Source organism: Diorhabda sublineata, chromosome 9 (assembly GCF_026230105.1).
Source record: "Diorhabda sublineata isolate icDioSubl1.1 chromosome 9, icDioSubl1.1, whole genome shotgun sequence".
Lineage (NCBI taxonomy): Eukaryota > Metazoa > Arthropoda > Insecta > Coleoptera > Chrysomelidae > Diorhabda > Diorhabda sublineata.
The window spans coordinates 109,315-124,924 of NC_079482.1; the positions used below are offsets into that span (position 1 = coordinate 109,315).

Sequence of the window (15,610 nt, forward strand, 5' to 3'; positions counted from 1 at the left end):
GTATATAGTTCTATGGTATAGATACAAATAGTTAACTGATATCTGTTACGTAAAAGGCCACCAACTACATCGAAAAAGAATTAGCTTTATTTTAGAATTTGTTTGTATTCATATGAAATTTTACACGTTTGTTTACATATTTTAAAGAATAATAATAAAATAATGTCCAAAATTAATGAATATGATTTATATGGAACAAATTTCTCAACAGAATCAATGAAGGTTATCGCAGAAAGTATAGGTATTGGATATTTAGCTGACGATGCAGCAAAAGAACTTGCAGAAGACATATCATTTAGAATTAAACATATCGTACAAGATGCAGCGAAATTTATGAATCACGCCAAACGTACGAAACTTTTGCAAAGTGATATAGATTCTGCATTGAAAGCAAAAAATATAGAAGTACGTTTATATTCTAATAATTCAGGTACAAAGTGGTTTTAACAATAACTTTATATTTTGCAGCCGCAGTATGGTTTTCAGTCAACGGAACATTTACCTTTTCGGTTTGCTTCTGGAGGAGGTCGAGAATTACATTTCATTGAAGAGAAGGAAGTTGATTTGAATGATTTGTTGCAAAATATAAGTCCAAAAGCACCTATTGAAACCACGTTAAGGTCTCATTGGTTATTTATAGATGGAGTGCAGCCTACAATTCCAGAAAATCCGCCACCCATTGCAAAAGTCATTCAGAAAGTAATTAAATAAGTTATTTATTATTTAATATCAATTGTTAAACAAAAATACAAAGTTATCATGCTGTGTTATTAATGTTGTAGTTATGTATTCTTATGATTTTATGTATAATAAATAATGGATTGGTGTTAAGTGATGAGTTAAATAACAGTGTTTATAAAAAATATACATTCTTTTTATTTTAATGTAAAATTGTCAATTTCGATTTATTTATTTGTCAGTTGTCGAAATACTTATTTTTATAATAATTTGATTATTGATCAATTTAAATAGTAAACATTGTTTCTTTCTAAATATTTAATTGAAAAGAAATATGGTAATTTATAAGTTCTGTATTTTTTTCTAGTTGGAATCTGTAGATCCAGTGAACAAGAAACCGATCAAAGAAACATCTGGCAAACCATCAACAGGAAAACAAAAATTAAAAAACGTCGAAACTGTGGAAATTAAACAATTAGCAACTCATGAACTATCTGTTGAGCAACAATTGTATTATAAAGAAATTACAGAAGCTTGTGTTGGATCAGATGAAGCGAGAAGAGCGGAAGCTCTACAAAGTTTAGCATCAGATCCAGGTCTACATGAAATGTTACCTAGAATGTGTACGTTTATCATAGAAGGAGTTAGAGTAAATGTAGTACAAAATAATCTGGCACTCTTAATTTATCTTATGAGAATGGTTAAAGCTCTTTTGGATAATCAATCTTTATATTTGGAAAAATATGTAAGTATTCAGAATCATTTTTTATAACACTCTATTTTAATTTATATTTTCTGCTCAAAAACTGAAATTTACCATGTAATAATAACTGTTTTATTTCTAGCTTCATGAGTTAATACCTTCCGTAACAACATGTATTGTATCGAAACAATTGTGTATGCGACCGGAATTGGACAATCATTGGGCTCTTCGAGATTTCGCCTCGCGGTTGATGGCGCAAATTTGCAAAAATTTTAATACAAGTACAAACAATATTCAAACACGAGTAACACGTATGTTTACAAACGCGTTACAGCAAGATAAAGTTCCATTATCGTCTTTATATGGGGCTCTTCAAGGATTATCAGAACTTGGTACAGAAGTAACAAGAATATTTATTTTACCAAAAGTAAAAAATATAGGAAGTCGAATAGAAAATTATTTAGAAGGAAATTCAACATCTAACATGGAAAAAATAGCATCTGGTCACATTAAATTATTACTAATCAAAGTATTGGCACCTGTGTTAAAGAGTATTAGAAATCCTCCAGATAATCTAGATGAGTATAGACAAGATTATGGATATATTGGTGCATCTTTACATGCTGCAGTAATTAAAGCTAGAACTCAACCAAATATTTTACCACAAAGTACACCCGCATCGGTTTCTGGTGTAAATAATCCAATCACATGTAATTCTACCATTTCCAGAACCATTGGTGCACCCAGTAATATCATACAACAGGTGAGTGTTATTTTAACCTTATATCCCTAGTTGTAGACTAAAAATGGGATTCAGCTTAATTTAAATTACAATTTATGTTCAGTTCAGTTATTAAATTGTTGCTGAAATCAAAACATTGCTAAAAAGAGTTTTCTTGGATATAAATAAAAATTAGCAACTAATTGATTCATTAGTAACAGATTTGATATATTGATAATTCTTTTCAGCAAAGTCCGAGTACTGGTAGAGCGATTGTAATGAATTCGAATCCCAGAGCACAAATTCAACCTTCGAATCAAAAATTTGTGTTCGTAACCCAGAGACCACAAACCCCGATGAGTAGTACTGCCTCACATCAAATCCAACAAAATATTTCGTCGTCGACGTCATCTCAAAATACTGTGGTGAAATTTGTCTCGAATTCGAATCAAAACCAACCGAAACAGCAAAAATTAGTTGTTGTATCAAATCAGGCGACACAAGGAAATTCGACTTTATTGATTTCCAAACAGAATTTTGCCTTACAACAACTCCAGCAACAACAACAGCAGCAGCAACAACAACAATCTCCAATCATGGATGATTTATCTCATTTGGTGCAACAATAGTTATTTCAAATGTAAAAATTTGCATTTTTACACAGTGTATATATTCAGAGTGGTGTAAATTAATAGATAATTTTTAATAACAATATTCTACAATTGTTTCTAAAGTAGATTGTAGGTATTTACTATATTTATACAGTACATTGTACAATTACTTTTTTTGTATTTTTCAAATTTTAAAATATTTTTTAATATATTAAACATAGTATAAGTAGAACTGTCGTTTTATTTTCAATGGGATATGGGCAAAATTTGGTGTAGATGTATCAGACTTAGAAATACAAAACTTCTAAGGAGAAATCGAAATTGGATGGTTACGAAAAGGAAAGTAGAACGAATCCATCTATAGTATAAAAAACATTTGAAATAACATGAGAATTTAAAAAGAGCAGGTGCTCTAGCAGTTTCCATGTTATATTGTCAACGACCTTGTTAGAACATGTTTTCAAAGATTTATGATTGTTCAAAATGACCTTTATCATGAAAAACGAGAACTTGACAATAATAGAGAGGTAAAATTGTGATTTGTAGAAACGAGTGTGATAAACCTAATCTCAATACCTGTTCAAGGCTCAGAGCTTATCAGTCTTATTTCAATTTTATTTTAACGCTTCCTAGCTCAACGAAAATTTGAAGCTTATGAAGAAATTTGGAAGGATTAAACATCACTTGACAATTAACAAAGAGCATTTTTTGTAAGGACAAAATTTTGCATATGACGAATCCGGCATATTGTTTAAAACTACAAAGTTCTTGATATTGCGTTAGGTTAAGTACTTCTGATGACTCTGACAGCTCGGTATCGTTCGTCAATCCACTTTATTTCGATCTGTTCGTGTTCGGTTATAGACATTTTTGAGCACTCGAGTAAGATATCTTTGCTCCGAATCTTGAAAGCTGTCATATTTGTTATGACTTTTGACGTTTCGTTTGACATTTCAATTCGACAATTGTTTCTACTAATGTATTGAGCGTTCTTTTGTATACATATAAAATAATTAGTTTTATTCTCAATGCATAAGAGCTGGCTGAGTATAATAATAACCACTTCCAGATGTCACGAATTGATAGTCAGCTTCAGTACGAATCGGTTCTCCATTATTATACAGCTAATAAGGATTTAAAAAATTAATTTGTATATCCATACTTCACTAGTTACCGTTCCGACCAGGTAATTTTAATTAATTTCGGTTAAATTATTTTCGTTATTCGTTTATTGTTCAACAATTATCACGATCAATCTGTAAAACCTATGATCACGCGATACGAATCACTCTCTGTTTACTTTGGTTCGCGAACAACATTACCGAACGCAACTATAGCTGTCAGTAATTGAAACTAACCCTAATCAACAATTGGGATTAGTACAGGATACGGATGTGCGTTATGTTTGTTGTTAAACCAAGAAAAACTAGATTTCTCTATGAAAATACCATAGAGCTAATATGATAGAGTGGCGTGTAAGTGAAATTGTACTTGGAAAAGAAATAGAGAGTATCGGTTTACAATTCCGTATTTCCTAGTTAATATTAAAGATCTAAATAGAATAGAGTAGAAAGTGCTATACTGATATCCCTATCAACAGTTCGAGCCCATTTGAATAAGCTTGCATACCTATCTATATTTAATATGAATTCTATGGAAAATGCTGTTTACAATTTTAATATGGCTCCTGACTGATTTTGCGAGAGTTTGCATAAATCGATCAGCTGAGCTGAATTTGCGCATGCTTTTGATCAAAATATACTGTATTCTACATTGTATTGGACGTTGTTTTTATCCACGTCTTTAAAAAATAAATTACTATATAGATAAATCGGAGGATTGGTACAAAAGTATAGATTGTTACAAATATATGATAAACATGAAATAACTAGATGTTTATAATTTAACAATCTGATTTTAACGTGCACAGTCAATAATAATAAATCCTGAAAAGTTTGAAATCTATTTGACATTTTTTTTATCGAATACACAGGAAACTACGTATTTGTGTTTGTCGATTCATAATAAAACGTTTACTTCGAGCGTAAAATAGAAATTGGGATTAAAGAAACGTAGAAAAGTGGAGATATAGTGATAAGCGGAGTATCTTCGAGAATATGATACGGCGTAGCATGCGTAACGAGAAACAATAAACGAACGATCCTGCGTTAGCGTCTCGTCGGTGGCGACTCTAATATAGAGGAAAAGCTACAGGTTTTCGTATACGGTTATCCTTGCTTGCTTTTGCTCTTAGTGAAGCGCGAACGTCTATCTGTGACGTCACGCATCGTACGCTCTTGCTGCATAATTTTGATCAAAAAATTTCAAAGACGCGTTGCACTCTCGGCTCAATTTTAGTTTGTAGTGTGTGTTTAGCGTGTTGGGTCTTTTGCAACGTTTTTGAGGTACCTTCCCCCCCTTTTTTTATAAAATACAATTTTAATTTAAATATAGCTTCGAACATGTTTTAACACGTTCGAATTTAAATTTTTATTCGTTGCATTTGGTGGAAATCGTTTTGAGAGGTTTTAGAGACGTTAATGTTTTATAATGAAAATTCTGTTATTGATATCTATGGTTAGGTACAAAATTATAATTTTTTTGACTCAGTTTTTAATTTTTAATTCAGTAATAAAGAAAAAACCACGATTTAACGCGGGTTCGTACATATACAAATTAGGTAATACATCAGATTCTTCTGTATTTTGCTAATTGTGTTTTTCGTAATCTCCGTTGTTAGAAAGAGTCTTTTTGTACAATTTTTTTGTTGTATTTCATCAATATTCACGTTTTTTAGTATTTTCTACTACATATCTTCGATATATTTTCCGGTTGCTTCGTATCAACTTGTTGGTTTCGACAATTTCCCAATTTCATTCGCTCAACAATAGAGGCAGGTTTCTATAAGGAATTATCTCTATTATTGAGAAGAAATCGATATATTTTGCGTATTATGCAACGTTTCTATTCATCTCGAATAGTGAAACTGAAGATAATTTAGCGAATCGTTGACGACGGCATCCGTATTTTGCAAAAAATATTCTAATTTCCGAATAACTACGTTTTGGTGATATAAAACATGTTTGGCGTAACTATTTCGTAATTTATATTCGTTCAAATTTAATTTTAATAATTCGATTTATTGGACAATAAGTTTAGAGGTTAATCAGAACGAACTTCCAGTGAATTTTGACTTAGTTTCAGGAATACAAATCCAGTCCAACACTCTTTTAAATATTTTTTAAACTTTCTACGAAGAAAGATTCAACTTTAGCAGTTAGTTCTTTAAACCTCTTTCCCCGGAGCATTATTTCGGCAACTTGAAGGTCAAGATTATAAGATTAGGTTTAAGAAAGTTGGGAGTTGACGGGACTTATTGTAATACGTAATTAAAAAATAAATCGTCAATTTAGAAACTTATAAAATATATAATCTTGTATGAATAATAGGAAAAGTTCATTATTGTGAATAAATTATTAATTAGAAACGAAACATACACTCATAATAATTGAACCTTTGAACTTGGAAGTTAATGCAAATTTACTTTGTACTAATTTTACTTCAATTCAATTTTCTTGTACAAATTTACTTAATAACCCGTATTATCATAGGTTTAATTAGTCACATTCAACAAAAGAAATACGTGGTCCCGATAAAAATTAAAATTTCACAAAGGATATTTCGAACAAAGCGTCCGAGAAAATAATTTTATTATCGTACTAATAACCGATAGTATATTTTGTACATAACAACTTTGTGTAACTTCTCTGACACGTTTGCGTATACAAACATGAAACTTACTAATCCTATTTAGAAATTTGATTAAATCAACTACCGTCACGTTTTCTGATTAAGCATTTATCTCACGGGAAGTAATCCTCAAGTCTTGAGCGACAGTTTCGCTAAATAGATGACATAATTTACAATTTTCGACCGAACGTCCCAAATATCTATTATTATTCATCAATATTTCTTTAATAATACAATAATAAAAGTTTTCGATCACCAACCGAAATCAAATAACTTGACTTGACCTGTTTTATACCAAATTTTCTCACCAATAAACCTTCTCCCGCCACAATCTTCCCATTCATTCCTTGTATACTGAAGTGGGCTGTAAGGAATTGGCCCTTTGTCCCTTTTAAATGCATCAAATAATTTATTATTGGATACAGTTTAGTAGACAAGGAATAAATGTGAAGATTCCCGGTAAGGAAGTTTTCTAGTCTCTGAAGACGATAAGTTTGTTATCGAAACGGTTATGGTGTACGGTAACGCGAAATTAGTTTTAGAATAATACATTTTTTGATAAATATGAATTATTATTTACCTATTGAACGAAAGTTTCTGGGATATTTTAATCAATTTTTGCATTTATATCTTTCAACGAAAAAAAAAAAAAAAAAAAAAAATTAATCGCCGATATCGATTAGTATTAATACTTCTTTTTCATTGTGCTTGGAAGGCCTAATTCTTAAAGAACCTTTTTAGAACTTCAATAAATTTGTTTCCGACAAAAAGATCTAATTGAAGTCCTTGTTCTTTTTTTTTTTAATAATACTGTTGGAAACTGCGGCTTTCGCCCACATCACTTTTTTGCTTAAAAATCGAATAATTTTCTCATATAATGAAACATCCAAAATTCGTTGAATTTGGCTTTTCTTTCTACGCATTCCATTCGTTTTTGATTGTAGGAAATTTCAAAGTAACACACGGTCGAATTACTATTGATAATAATGAAACTTATGACAAAAACGCAAACCCTATTTATAAATATTAAATATGTCCAAAATTAGTTTATAATGTTCCGACGAATTGCTCATTTTTTTTTTTGGTATATTTTATTTACTTATTGGTCTTTTCAAAATGAAATTTTCATCTTATGTGGTTTATTCGTCCTTGGACGCAATATGTAATGAAATTCAATATACCCACCCTTTTTTTTTCATCTCGTAGCACGAATTTATGATGAAGCAAACATTATTTTAGAACTTAATTCAAATATACAAATACGAAAATAAACAGATTGATGTCTACTCCGCGAAACCAAACAAAAACAATCGGTCAATATACGAGGTTTGGCTATTAAATAACGTGACTAGTTACAAGTTTTTTCCATTCATCCCCAAGCAGTGCTGGAAGTCTTGTTTGGCGAAGGCCTTTAAGGGTTCTTCCGTTTTTTTTCCTTCACCACTTCCATCCACTCAAATCGGATCCCTTTCAAAGCAGATCTTTTTTTAACATTTCAAGGAAATAGACTCGATTTTGGTAATAACTTCGCACAGACTTTTGTCTGTTATGTTAATTCGACGATCTGCACGCGCAATTTGATTGATTTTGGTACCGGTCATCTTCAGTGCTTCACTAAAGCGCTTACAACACTCAAAACCACGCGTACTAGATAAAGAATTGCCCCCATAGACCTCTTGCGACAATTTATAGCACTCAGGGCGTCTAGGGCGCCCTCTAGGCGCGCAGTCTCGTTATTTAATAACCAGACCTCGTATAAAAATTCATATTCTACTATTAGAATTACTAAATTAAATGTGATATACGTTTATTATTAATTTTTAATTAAATTATGTGTCGATTGACTGGTCTATAAAACTCGAAGTTCGAAGCAATTAAGGCACTAATTCGTTTTCTTTGCTTTGTGAAATTTTCTGCGGAAAATTCGGAACGAATTCAAGTGTGGAGTTACTTTGCTTTTTATAAAATTGGATTGTTTCGGAAGAATAATGCTTTAAGTAATCAGAGGGACAGTCTGTTCCATGTATTGGTTTTTTTTTTCATTTAAAATCTCCAAGTTCTGTACCGTTTTTGGGAAAAAAATTGATATTTGAACAAGTTTACAGTTGTACATAATACGCAATGATTTGATCGTCAGTTATTTAACGCTTTTTGTTAACTTACAAATTTAAAATACGTGGAAATTAGAATGAAACCTAAATAGTATATAATTATGTACTTTCCACTTTCATTATTCCGCTACACGATTTCGATTAACGGGAAAGGAGGATTTTACAATAAAAGCGTCAACCATTTATAACCAAATTATATTATTTGGTTTTTACCATTTTTTTGCTCAAAACTTCTACGGTACCAAATTGTCCAGTATATTACACGATTTTACGTACAAGATACAACTCTTAATAAATAAATATATAAACAAATTGTTAACGATAAATAACATACTTTAAATTGAAATTTTTATATTACCTACGTCAAAAATTTCTGTATAACGTCTTCCAAATTGATTGATTACCATAAATCTGCCGAGGTTACACATATTTTCTAAGGATCATTAAGGAATTTACTTGTTACACAAAATGACTTTGTGAAATTTCACGTTGAATGTTTCTACATTACATATAATTATAGGGTTTGTCTATTTCTCGTCAAGGTTATCCGAGGTCCAGGTTTATTCATTAATTAATCATATATATAGAGATGGATACCGACATCTAGTAGTTTACTAAAGAAACTATTAATACAAATATAATCAAAATCAAAATTAACGTTGATAAATGTTGTGGAAACACGTTCAAAATCGAACACAACTTTTTCTAATTCTGGCGTTCTACATTAGAACCCATATAGACCGAGACTTGGTCCAAGTATGTACAATTTTGGCAGCCGCGGGACTTGGTGGGACTCTGGGATGATAACAACGACACTCGCTTGGTTTTCCAAGCCTGGACCAGACCTCGTTGTCTAGATAAACCAAAAACTGGTCGATAATGTTAATAAAATTACAATTTTACGACAAATTTCTCTACTAATTAATTTACATAAAAATAGTTAAACAACATATAAAAGAAATGATACTATTTTTGGTGTCTTTTGAGCGTAATGTTGAGATATCTATTATGGATAAGATATTAGAACAAAACTTTAGTTTTTAAGAGTTCTGGTTAACTATAGGATGATTACCCAGGCTTCAACCAGGTTTGGTTTGCCCAGGAAGGGTTTCCCCCAAGCTAAGCCCCGTCGTTCAAATCTGGGGGCTCCCACATGGGAATTAATAATGAAAGACCTCAATAACGAATACAATAAACTATTCAATTAATTTAACGATGCCAAAGCTCTCTAGTTAATTGAATGATAATACAGTGAAACATTTATGATTAATGTAAATATTCCTTGGATCAAATTAGATTTTGTTTGAATACGTATCCGATTATTATATAAACATTGATAACGATCAAATTCAAATGGAGAAGGTTCGAAGAAACTACAAGTGGATTTTCTTGTTGGTTTTATAACAAAAACGTAGAGTAATAAAAATATTTCCTGTCTATGTCGAATACCATGTCGGTTTTTCATTTCCTCCGAGGGAAATCTTTTAATCCTTGTTTTAGTTTGTTGCAGGTGTCGGAGTGCCGCACTATTCCAAGTGTAACACAACGTGGCGCGTTTTCCCCGTTCGAAATAACACGCAGAAAGCAATTCGAGTAATGGCAAAAGTTGATTAAAGTCGGAATGCATCGTCGTCGAAATGGTAAGTTTAGCGAAACAAATATAATAATCACCGTGTTTCGAAGTTTGTTTCGAGATAAATAATTTCTATATTTATATTTCTTATTTACGTAGGATTGAAGTACTAAAAAAACAATATGGAGAATCGACCCAAGCCCGGTACATCAGGACGACCTCGTCTTCAAAGGTCCGAGAGGGTTTTTAGCGAGTCCCACCTCACCTCTTGGGAATTGTTCGTTAGAGATTCATTGTTGACTCTCGCGTGGCCGGACCTACTAAACAGCGTGTCAAAGTAAGCGATGTTAAATTACAATTACATTGATGTATATTCTAGTCACATTATCTGAAAGAAACGGTGTAGAAAGTCAATTATTTCATCGGTTTTCGCAGTAGCCAATTTAATTTTTACATTCGGAAAGTACGAATTTTTTAAATTCCCTAAGCGTATAGAGTATTTCTACTCTCACGGAAAAGTAAATATTTATTTTAGTCATCAATGTTCGGAAATCGTTTTTACAAATTCACATCTCTCGCGTGTCCATCTCTTCAATAAAATTGGATGAAAAATGAAGGGGAAAAAAAAAAAACGATTCGTTCCGGTTCGCTTTATTATATCGCCAGTTTAGAAGTGCAAAAACAAAATCATCTTTCATAAAATAGAATAAAAATCATTTTCTTGTATTTCTTCGACATTAACTGATATTATTACCCTTTGAAGTTTCATATGATAAACTTTTAACCGATTTGACGTGTATTGCCAAAAGTCTTCCGATTCACCCTTCAAAACATCGCCATCGACATAATAGCCTGTCGGTAGATGTATAGTTGAAATTTATTTCCGTTTTAAGCGCGGGCTGCCGACATTCTACAGTCATTGTCTAAAGTTAACGGAATGTTTTTGATATTTTGTATTGTTCAAACACAAACATAGTCCTCGTACCAGTATAAACGCGACCTCGAAGAGACGTTGAATCATTTTACTGTCAAACATTATCCAAATCCAAACAATAGTTTGTATTAACATTAATACGTTTTTGGTGTATCGGGTATTTGTAAGTTCAGTTTATAAGCTATAAAAACTTTTATTACTTTTTGATACCATACGAATTGGAAAATTATTTGGAAAAGATGACGTTATCCAAATGATGGCACTCTTCTAAACGGGAACGAAGATTGCCGATAACACGTCGACAAAAAGCTCTTGATACTGCTACAATTTCTGACCTGATGTTTTCCTTCAATCGGGTTAGGTTCGTTGGATTATTTTGAAAAACCTTACTTTTAAAGTATCCCCATACAAAATAGTGAAGCTAAGGGCTAAGGTCGGGGCTTCTGGGAGGCCAGATGAGTCATTCGAACCTTCTTGCTGGAACCACGTTCTTGAGTTGAAACCTGAAAACTCCTGCAACTCATTGATTGCTCGGCCTCGTTGATCTTCATGAAAATAAGGACCAATAATTCTTTTAGCAGCCCAAACAACGACCTTTGGGTTGTGCAGGGGTCGTTCATGCTTTCCTCTCGGATTCTCGACTATCCAGTACCGAAAATTCTGCTTATTAACGTGACCATTCAGGTGAATCATTTCATTCGCAAAATTCACTCGATTAGCATAGTCCGTATCCTTAGATTCTTGAACCAATTGAATTTTATAGGCTTTCAAATGCAAATATTTCTTTAAAATCGAATGTAAGGACGATTTTTTGATGTTTGAACGCTTGGCTTCGCTTTGGGATGGATTTCGGCGAACCGACGCCACAACTTCTTCAATTGTTTCTTCATCGGGAAGTTTTCAACATTAAAATAGTTTCAGCAACGTTTTTACCGAGTAGAAAACAAAATTTCACAGCGGCACGTCGTTCACTTAAATTTGCCATCATAAAAATACGAAAAAAACAGTCACCAGTGACGAACAGAACGTGGCAGGTTAACGGCCCGTGCGGCACTGAACTAGGCAGACCCTAGCGGCATATTCCGGTTACTTTTGGGTACCCCCTCGTATTTGAACGATTTTAATAGTTAATAGTTGACGCGAATAACCTCGTGCTTTTCAAAAAAGAAACTGTATACCTGTTTTTTGGGGTTGAATAATGATTATTTATAATTTAAATTTGACACGTTTCCAAATTTTTTATGATTTTTCACATTGTACGTTTCGATATTAAGCAGAAGGTATTAAAATGTGGGAATCGTTCTCTCGCGTACATTAACTAGCAAAACTTTAGTTATTATATTAAATAATTTGAAATTTCGAAGAAAATGAATAAGTAGGTCAGAGCTTTTGAGGTTTATTCGGATGACAATGGAAAACATTCATACAGTTTCTCATAAATACACATCGTTTTCCACGACTTAACGGGAGAGGAAAAAAGAGAAATAAATAACAATCGATGTCGTTTATAAAAGAGAAAACAATGAATAAATACAAAATATATTTCAATCCAATAAAATAATTTTCATTTAAACGAATATTAAAAATTACTTCGACTCATCTGTAAAACTTAATAATAAAGTTTTCAAAAAGGTTCTTCCGGTTCACCGAGTAATAGAAATGAACCTTTTCGCCACTGGAACGTTCTAATAATTTCATATTTCCATTCGAAATCATCTCAATAGCGACATTTTTTATTCGTTGGACCAATAACAATCGAAACATGATTATGTTATTAAATTGAAAGTTAGTACGCGTGAAATTTCGACGGCTCGCAGTCTACATTTCTGCGATTGTTCTATCTACCACGTAGTTTGTCTTTCTGAACGAACTCGTACCTGAAGAGGAGTTTCAGCTAATCTCGAAACACTTTTATTTCGCGCAACTTTTCGAGATCTAAAATAATGTAACCGCAGAAGTGACACCTTACCTCAAAAATTCAAACAGTTCAAGTCAAAGTGTAGTCAAAGCTAGATTTTGTAATTTTTGACCAAAAATTGTTTTAAATTTCGTAAAAAAAGTATTTACATTTATAATATTGGTAATGAATTAAAAAATCCATTATATTTCGTTGGCAACACTGCAGTATCCGACATTTTTAATTAGTTTCTTGACATTAAGACACTCGAAATAAGCGGTTTCAAAAGTTAAACGACATTATCAAAGTTTTATATCAATAAACTTGATTAATAAAATAGAAAATATATTTTTTTCATCCCCTAAGATTTGTTGCGAGATTTTTGGTTTCAGAGTAGAATTAAAATTGAAGAAAATGTGATATAATATTACGATTTTTAATTATAAACTAACTAATTCCGCTAAACAAACTCGTTTATATACCCAAAAATAAATTCTAAAAAATTCTAGAAAGTAAACAAACAAAATAAACAACAAGACTATCCTAGATATCAGGAAGAAACAATATAAATAAATCGTCTGCTATTAAAAAAAAACAAACTTTAAAAGAATTCCGAGTATTTGGCTACAACCGGACAGGACCGCCTCCAGGTACAATTTCGTGGACGTTTTCTTAACAATACATACAAAGTAATCAAAAAAGTACGAATTTGTAGGTAAAGTAACCGTTTATTCTCAAAAAAAACGACTCAATTATTAGCATTCTTTTATGCGGAACAATTTTACTTAGAAGACAAATTTCTTTGTTCCTTTAAGAACTTATAAAACATTAAGCACATGACAAGGTAATGAAGGGAATGCGGTAAACGAGAGAAATCAATATTTTCAAAATTTTTTCACGACTAGCTACCGGGGTTTTTAAAAATGTATATTAAGCGTCTTGCTTCTAATCAGCTTTTAGAATTTACGTTTTATTATATAAACTTCTTATATTAAACTTATTTTTTGTTAAAATTTTATACAGTAAGTTCTCCGTTAGTTTTGAATTATATCCACCCGAAGTATTGTTATTTTAAATTAAGAGGTTGTTCTCATTTTATAATTAAACTCGCTACGGTTGCTATAAAACGCGAATAATGTTTATGATCATGTTATAAAAACATTGTTCGATCATTAATAACATTTTAATAAATTTGATAAACACGTAAAACCTTTATATTATATTCGATATATGATAAAATTAACTCTGAAATACATATTTCCATTATACTAAATTCATTAATTAATCACCCCAAGAAAGTCTGCCGAAACGGCGTTAATTTAGTAAAAACAATTGCCAGCTATAAATGGGGAGCTGATTATTTAATGCCAAGTGGTGCATTTCGAAAGACACGGCAGATAACAACGAAACAACAATACGATTTGGGACAATCAGAGCAAAAGTTCAGTGCAAGTGACAAAGATCACAGTCGATATTAAAATCTATTAAAAACGGTTTTAAAAATTGTACGGATCAAATAAAAATCGATCGTTTAAGGCTTAGGAAAGTGACATTTAACCGAGAAAACCCACCAATATGTGAATTTTGTAACGAGAATATTATAAAACATTAAGTAGGCTTCCTTTCGAAATATTTTAAATCCGATTTTTACGATTCATCAGGTTTTTATACAAATAGATTTAATATATCGTTATTTAACATCCTAAAAAGTCCCTAGCTATTAAATTGTTTATAACGACATCTATCGGACAATCGCGAAATCTTCTAAACCGTTGCATGTCTTGGAATTATTCAGAAGTTTCTAAGGTTGCCGTCATTGTTCAAAATAAACTTACGATTTTGAACCAAAAAATGTAGGAAATACAAAAAAATATTTAAAAAAGTGCCAAAAGTGTCACAAACGTGTCAAAAAAATGAGTTTTTCTTGATTATCAGTAAAACTTTGAGTTTTGTCATTAAAATACTTCAGACAAAAATTATAGATCATAAAATTATCTATAAAAAACGTATTATTACTTTTTTTCCTACGAGCCACCGTTTCTGAGATATAATGATTCAAAAAATAGTAAAAGTTGTGAGACTTTATAAGAAATTTCTGTAGACTGGTTGGAACTATCATAAGTTCATCAAATAAATTATCAATTGACGAAGATGTTGCTAAAGTTCGACAAAATTGATATGCAGCTTTAATATTTCTCGTGCAATCGTAAATCTGAACATAACTTTTTTTTGAATCATTATATCTCAGAAACGGTGGCTCGTAGGAGAAAAAGTATTGACACGTTTTTTGTGTATAATTTACTGATCTACAATTCTTGTATAAGGCATTTTCATGATAAAACTCACCGTTTTGCTGATAATAGCGAAAAACTCATTTTTTTGACGACACCTATCGGACAATCGCGAAATCTTCTAAACCGTTACATTTCTTGGGATTATTCAGAAGTTTCTAAGGTTGCCGTCATTGTTCAAAATAAACTTACGATTTTGAACCAAAAAATGTAGGAAATACAAAAAAAATATTTAAAAAAGTGCCAAAAGTGTCACAAACGTGTCAAAAAAATGAGTTTTTCTTGATTATCAGTAAAACTTTGAGTATTGTCATTAAAATACTTCAGACAAAAATTATAGA

The 15,610-nt window shown here is 31.6% G+C and overlaps 2 protein-coding genes across 2 annotated transcripts in view; both read left to right on the plus strand.

Moving 5' to 3' along the window:
* The first annotated feature begins 44 nt into the window (after positions 1–44).
* LOC130449102 (transcription initiation factor TFIID subunit 6) lies at positions 45–2,945 on the plus strand. Its single transcript, XM_056786775.1, has 5 exons — positions 45–405; positions 469–699; positions 1,046–1,423; positions 1,524–2,144; positions 2,351–2,945. Exons 1-5 carry the CDS (start codon positions 163–165, stop codon positions 2,729–2,731), a joined length of 1,854 nt encoding a protein of 617 aa, XP_056642753.1. The 5' UTR covers positions 45–162; the 3' UTR covers positions 2,732–2,945.
* Positions 2,946–4,927: 1,982 nt separating this feature from the next.
* Positions 4,928–15,610, plus strand: part of LOC130448885 (GTPase-activating Rap/Ran-GAP domain-like protein 3) — a 65,327-nt gene continuing 54,644 nt past the window's right edge. Inside the window, exons 1-3 of the mRNA XM_056786459.1 lie at positions 4,928–5,118; positions 10,075–10,214; positions 10,307–10,484. Of these exons, the coding sequence (XP_056642437.1) occupies positions 10,330–10,484 (155 nt within the window). The 5' untranslated portion in view covers positions 4,928–5,118; positions 10,075–10,214; positions 10,307–10,329. The remainder of the gene's footprint in view (positions 5,119–10,074; positions 10,215–10,306; positions 10,485–15,610) is intronic.

What these genes read in the sequence shown, in the direction of transcription:
- LOC130449102 (XM_056786775.1), top strand. Translation starts at nt 163, where the DNA reads ATGTCCAAAATTAATGAATATGATTTATATGGAACAAATTTCTCAACA. An exon ending in TTGCAAAAGTCATTCAGAAA is followed by an intron (nt 700 to 1,045) that starts GTAATTAAATAA and finishes ATTTTTTTCTAG; the next exon opens with TTGGAATCTGTAGATCCAGT. An exon ending in CTTTATATTTGGAAAAATAT is followed by an intron (nt 1,424 to 1,523) that starts GTAAGTATTCAG and finishes TTTTATTTCTAG; the next exon opens with CTTCATGAGTTAATACCTTC.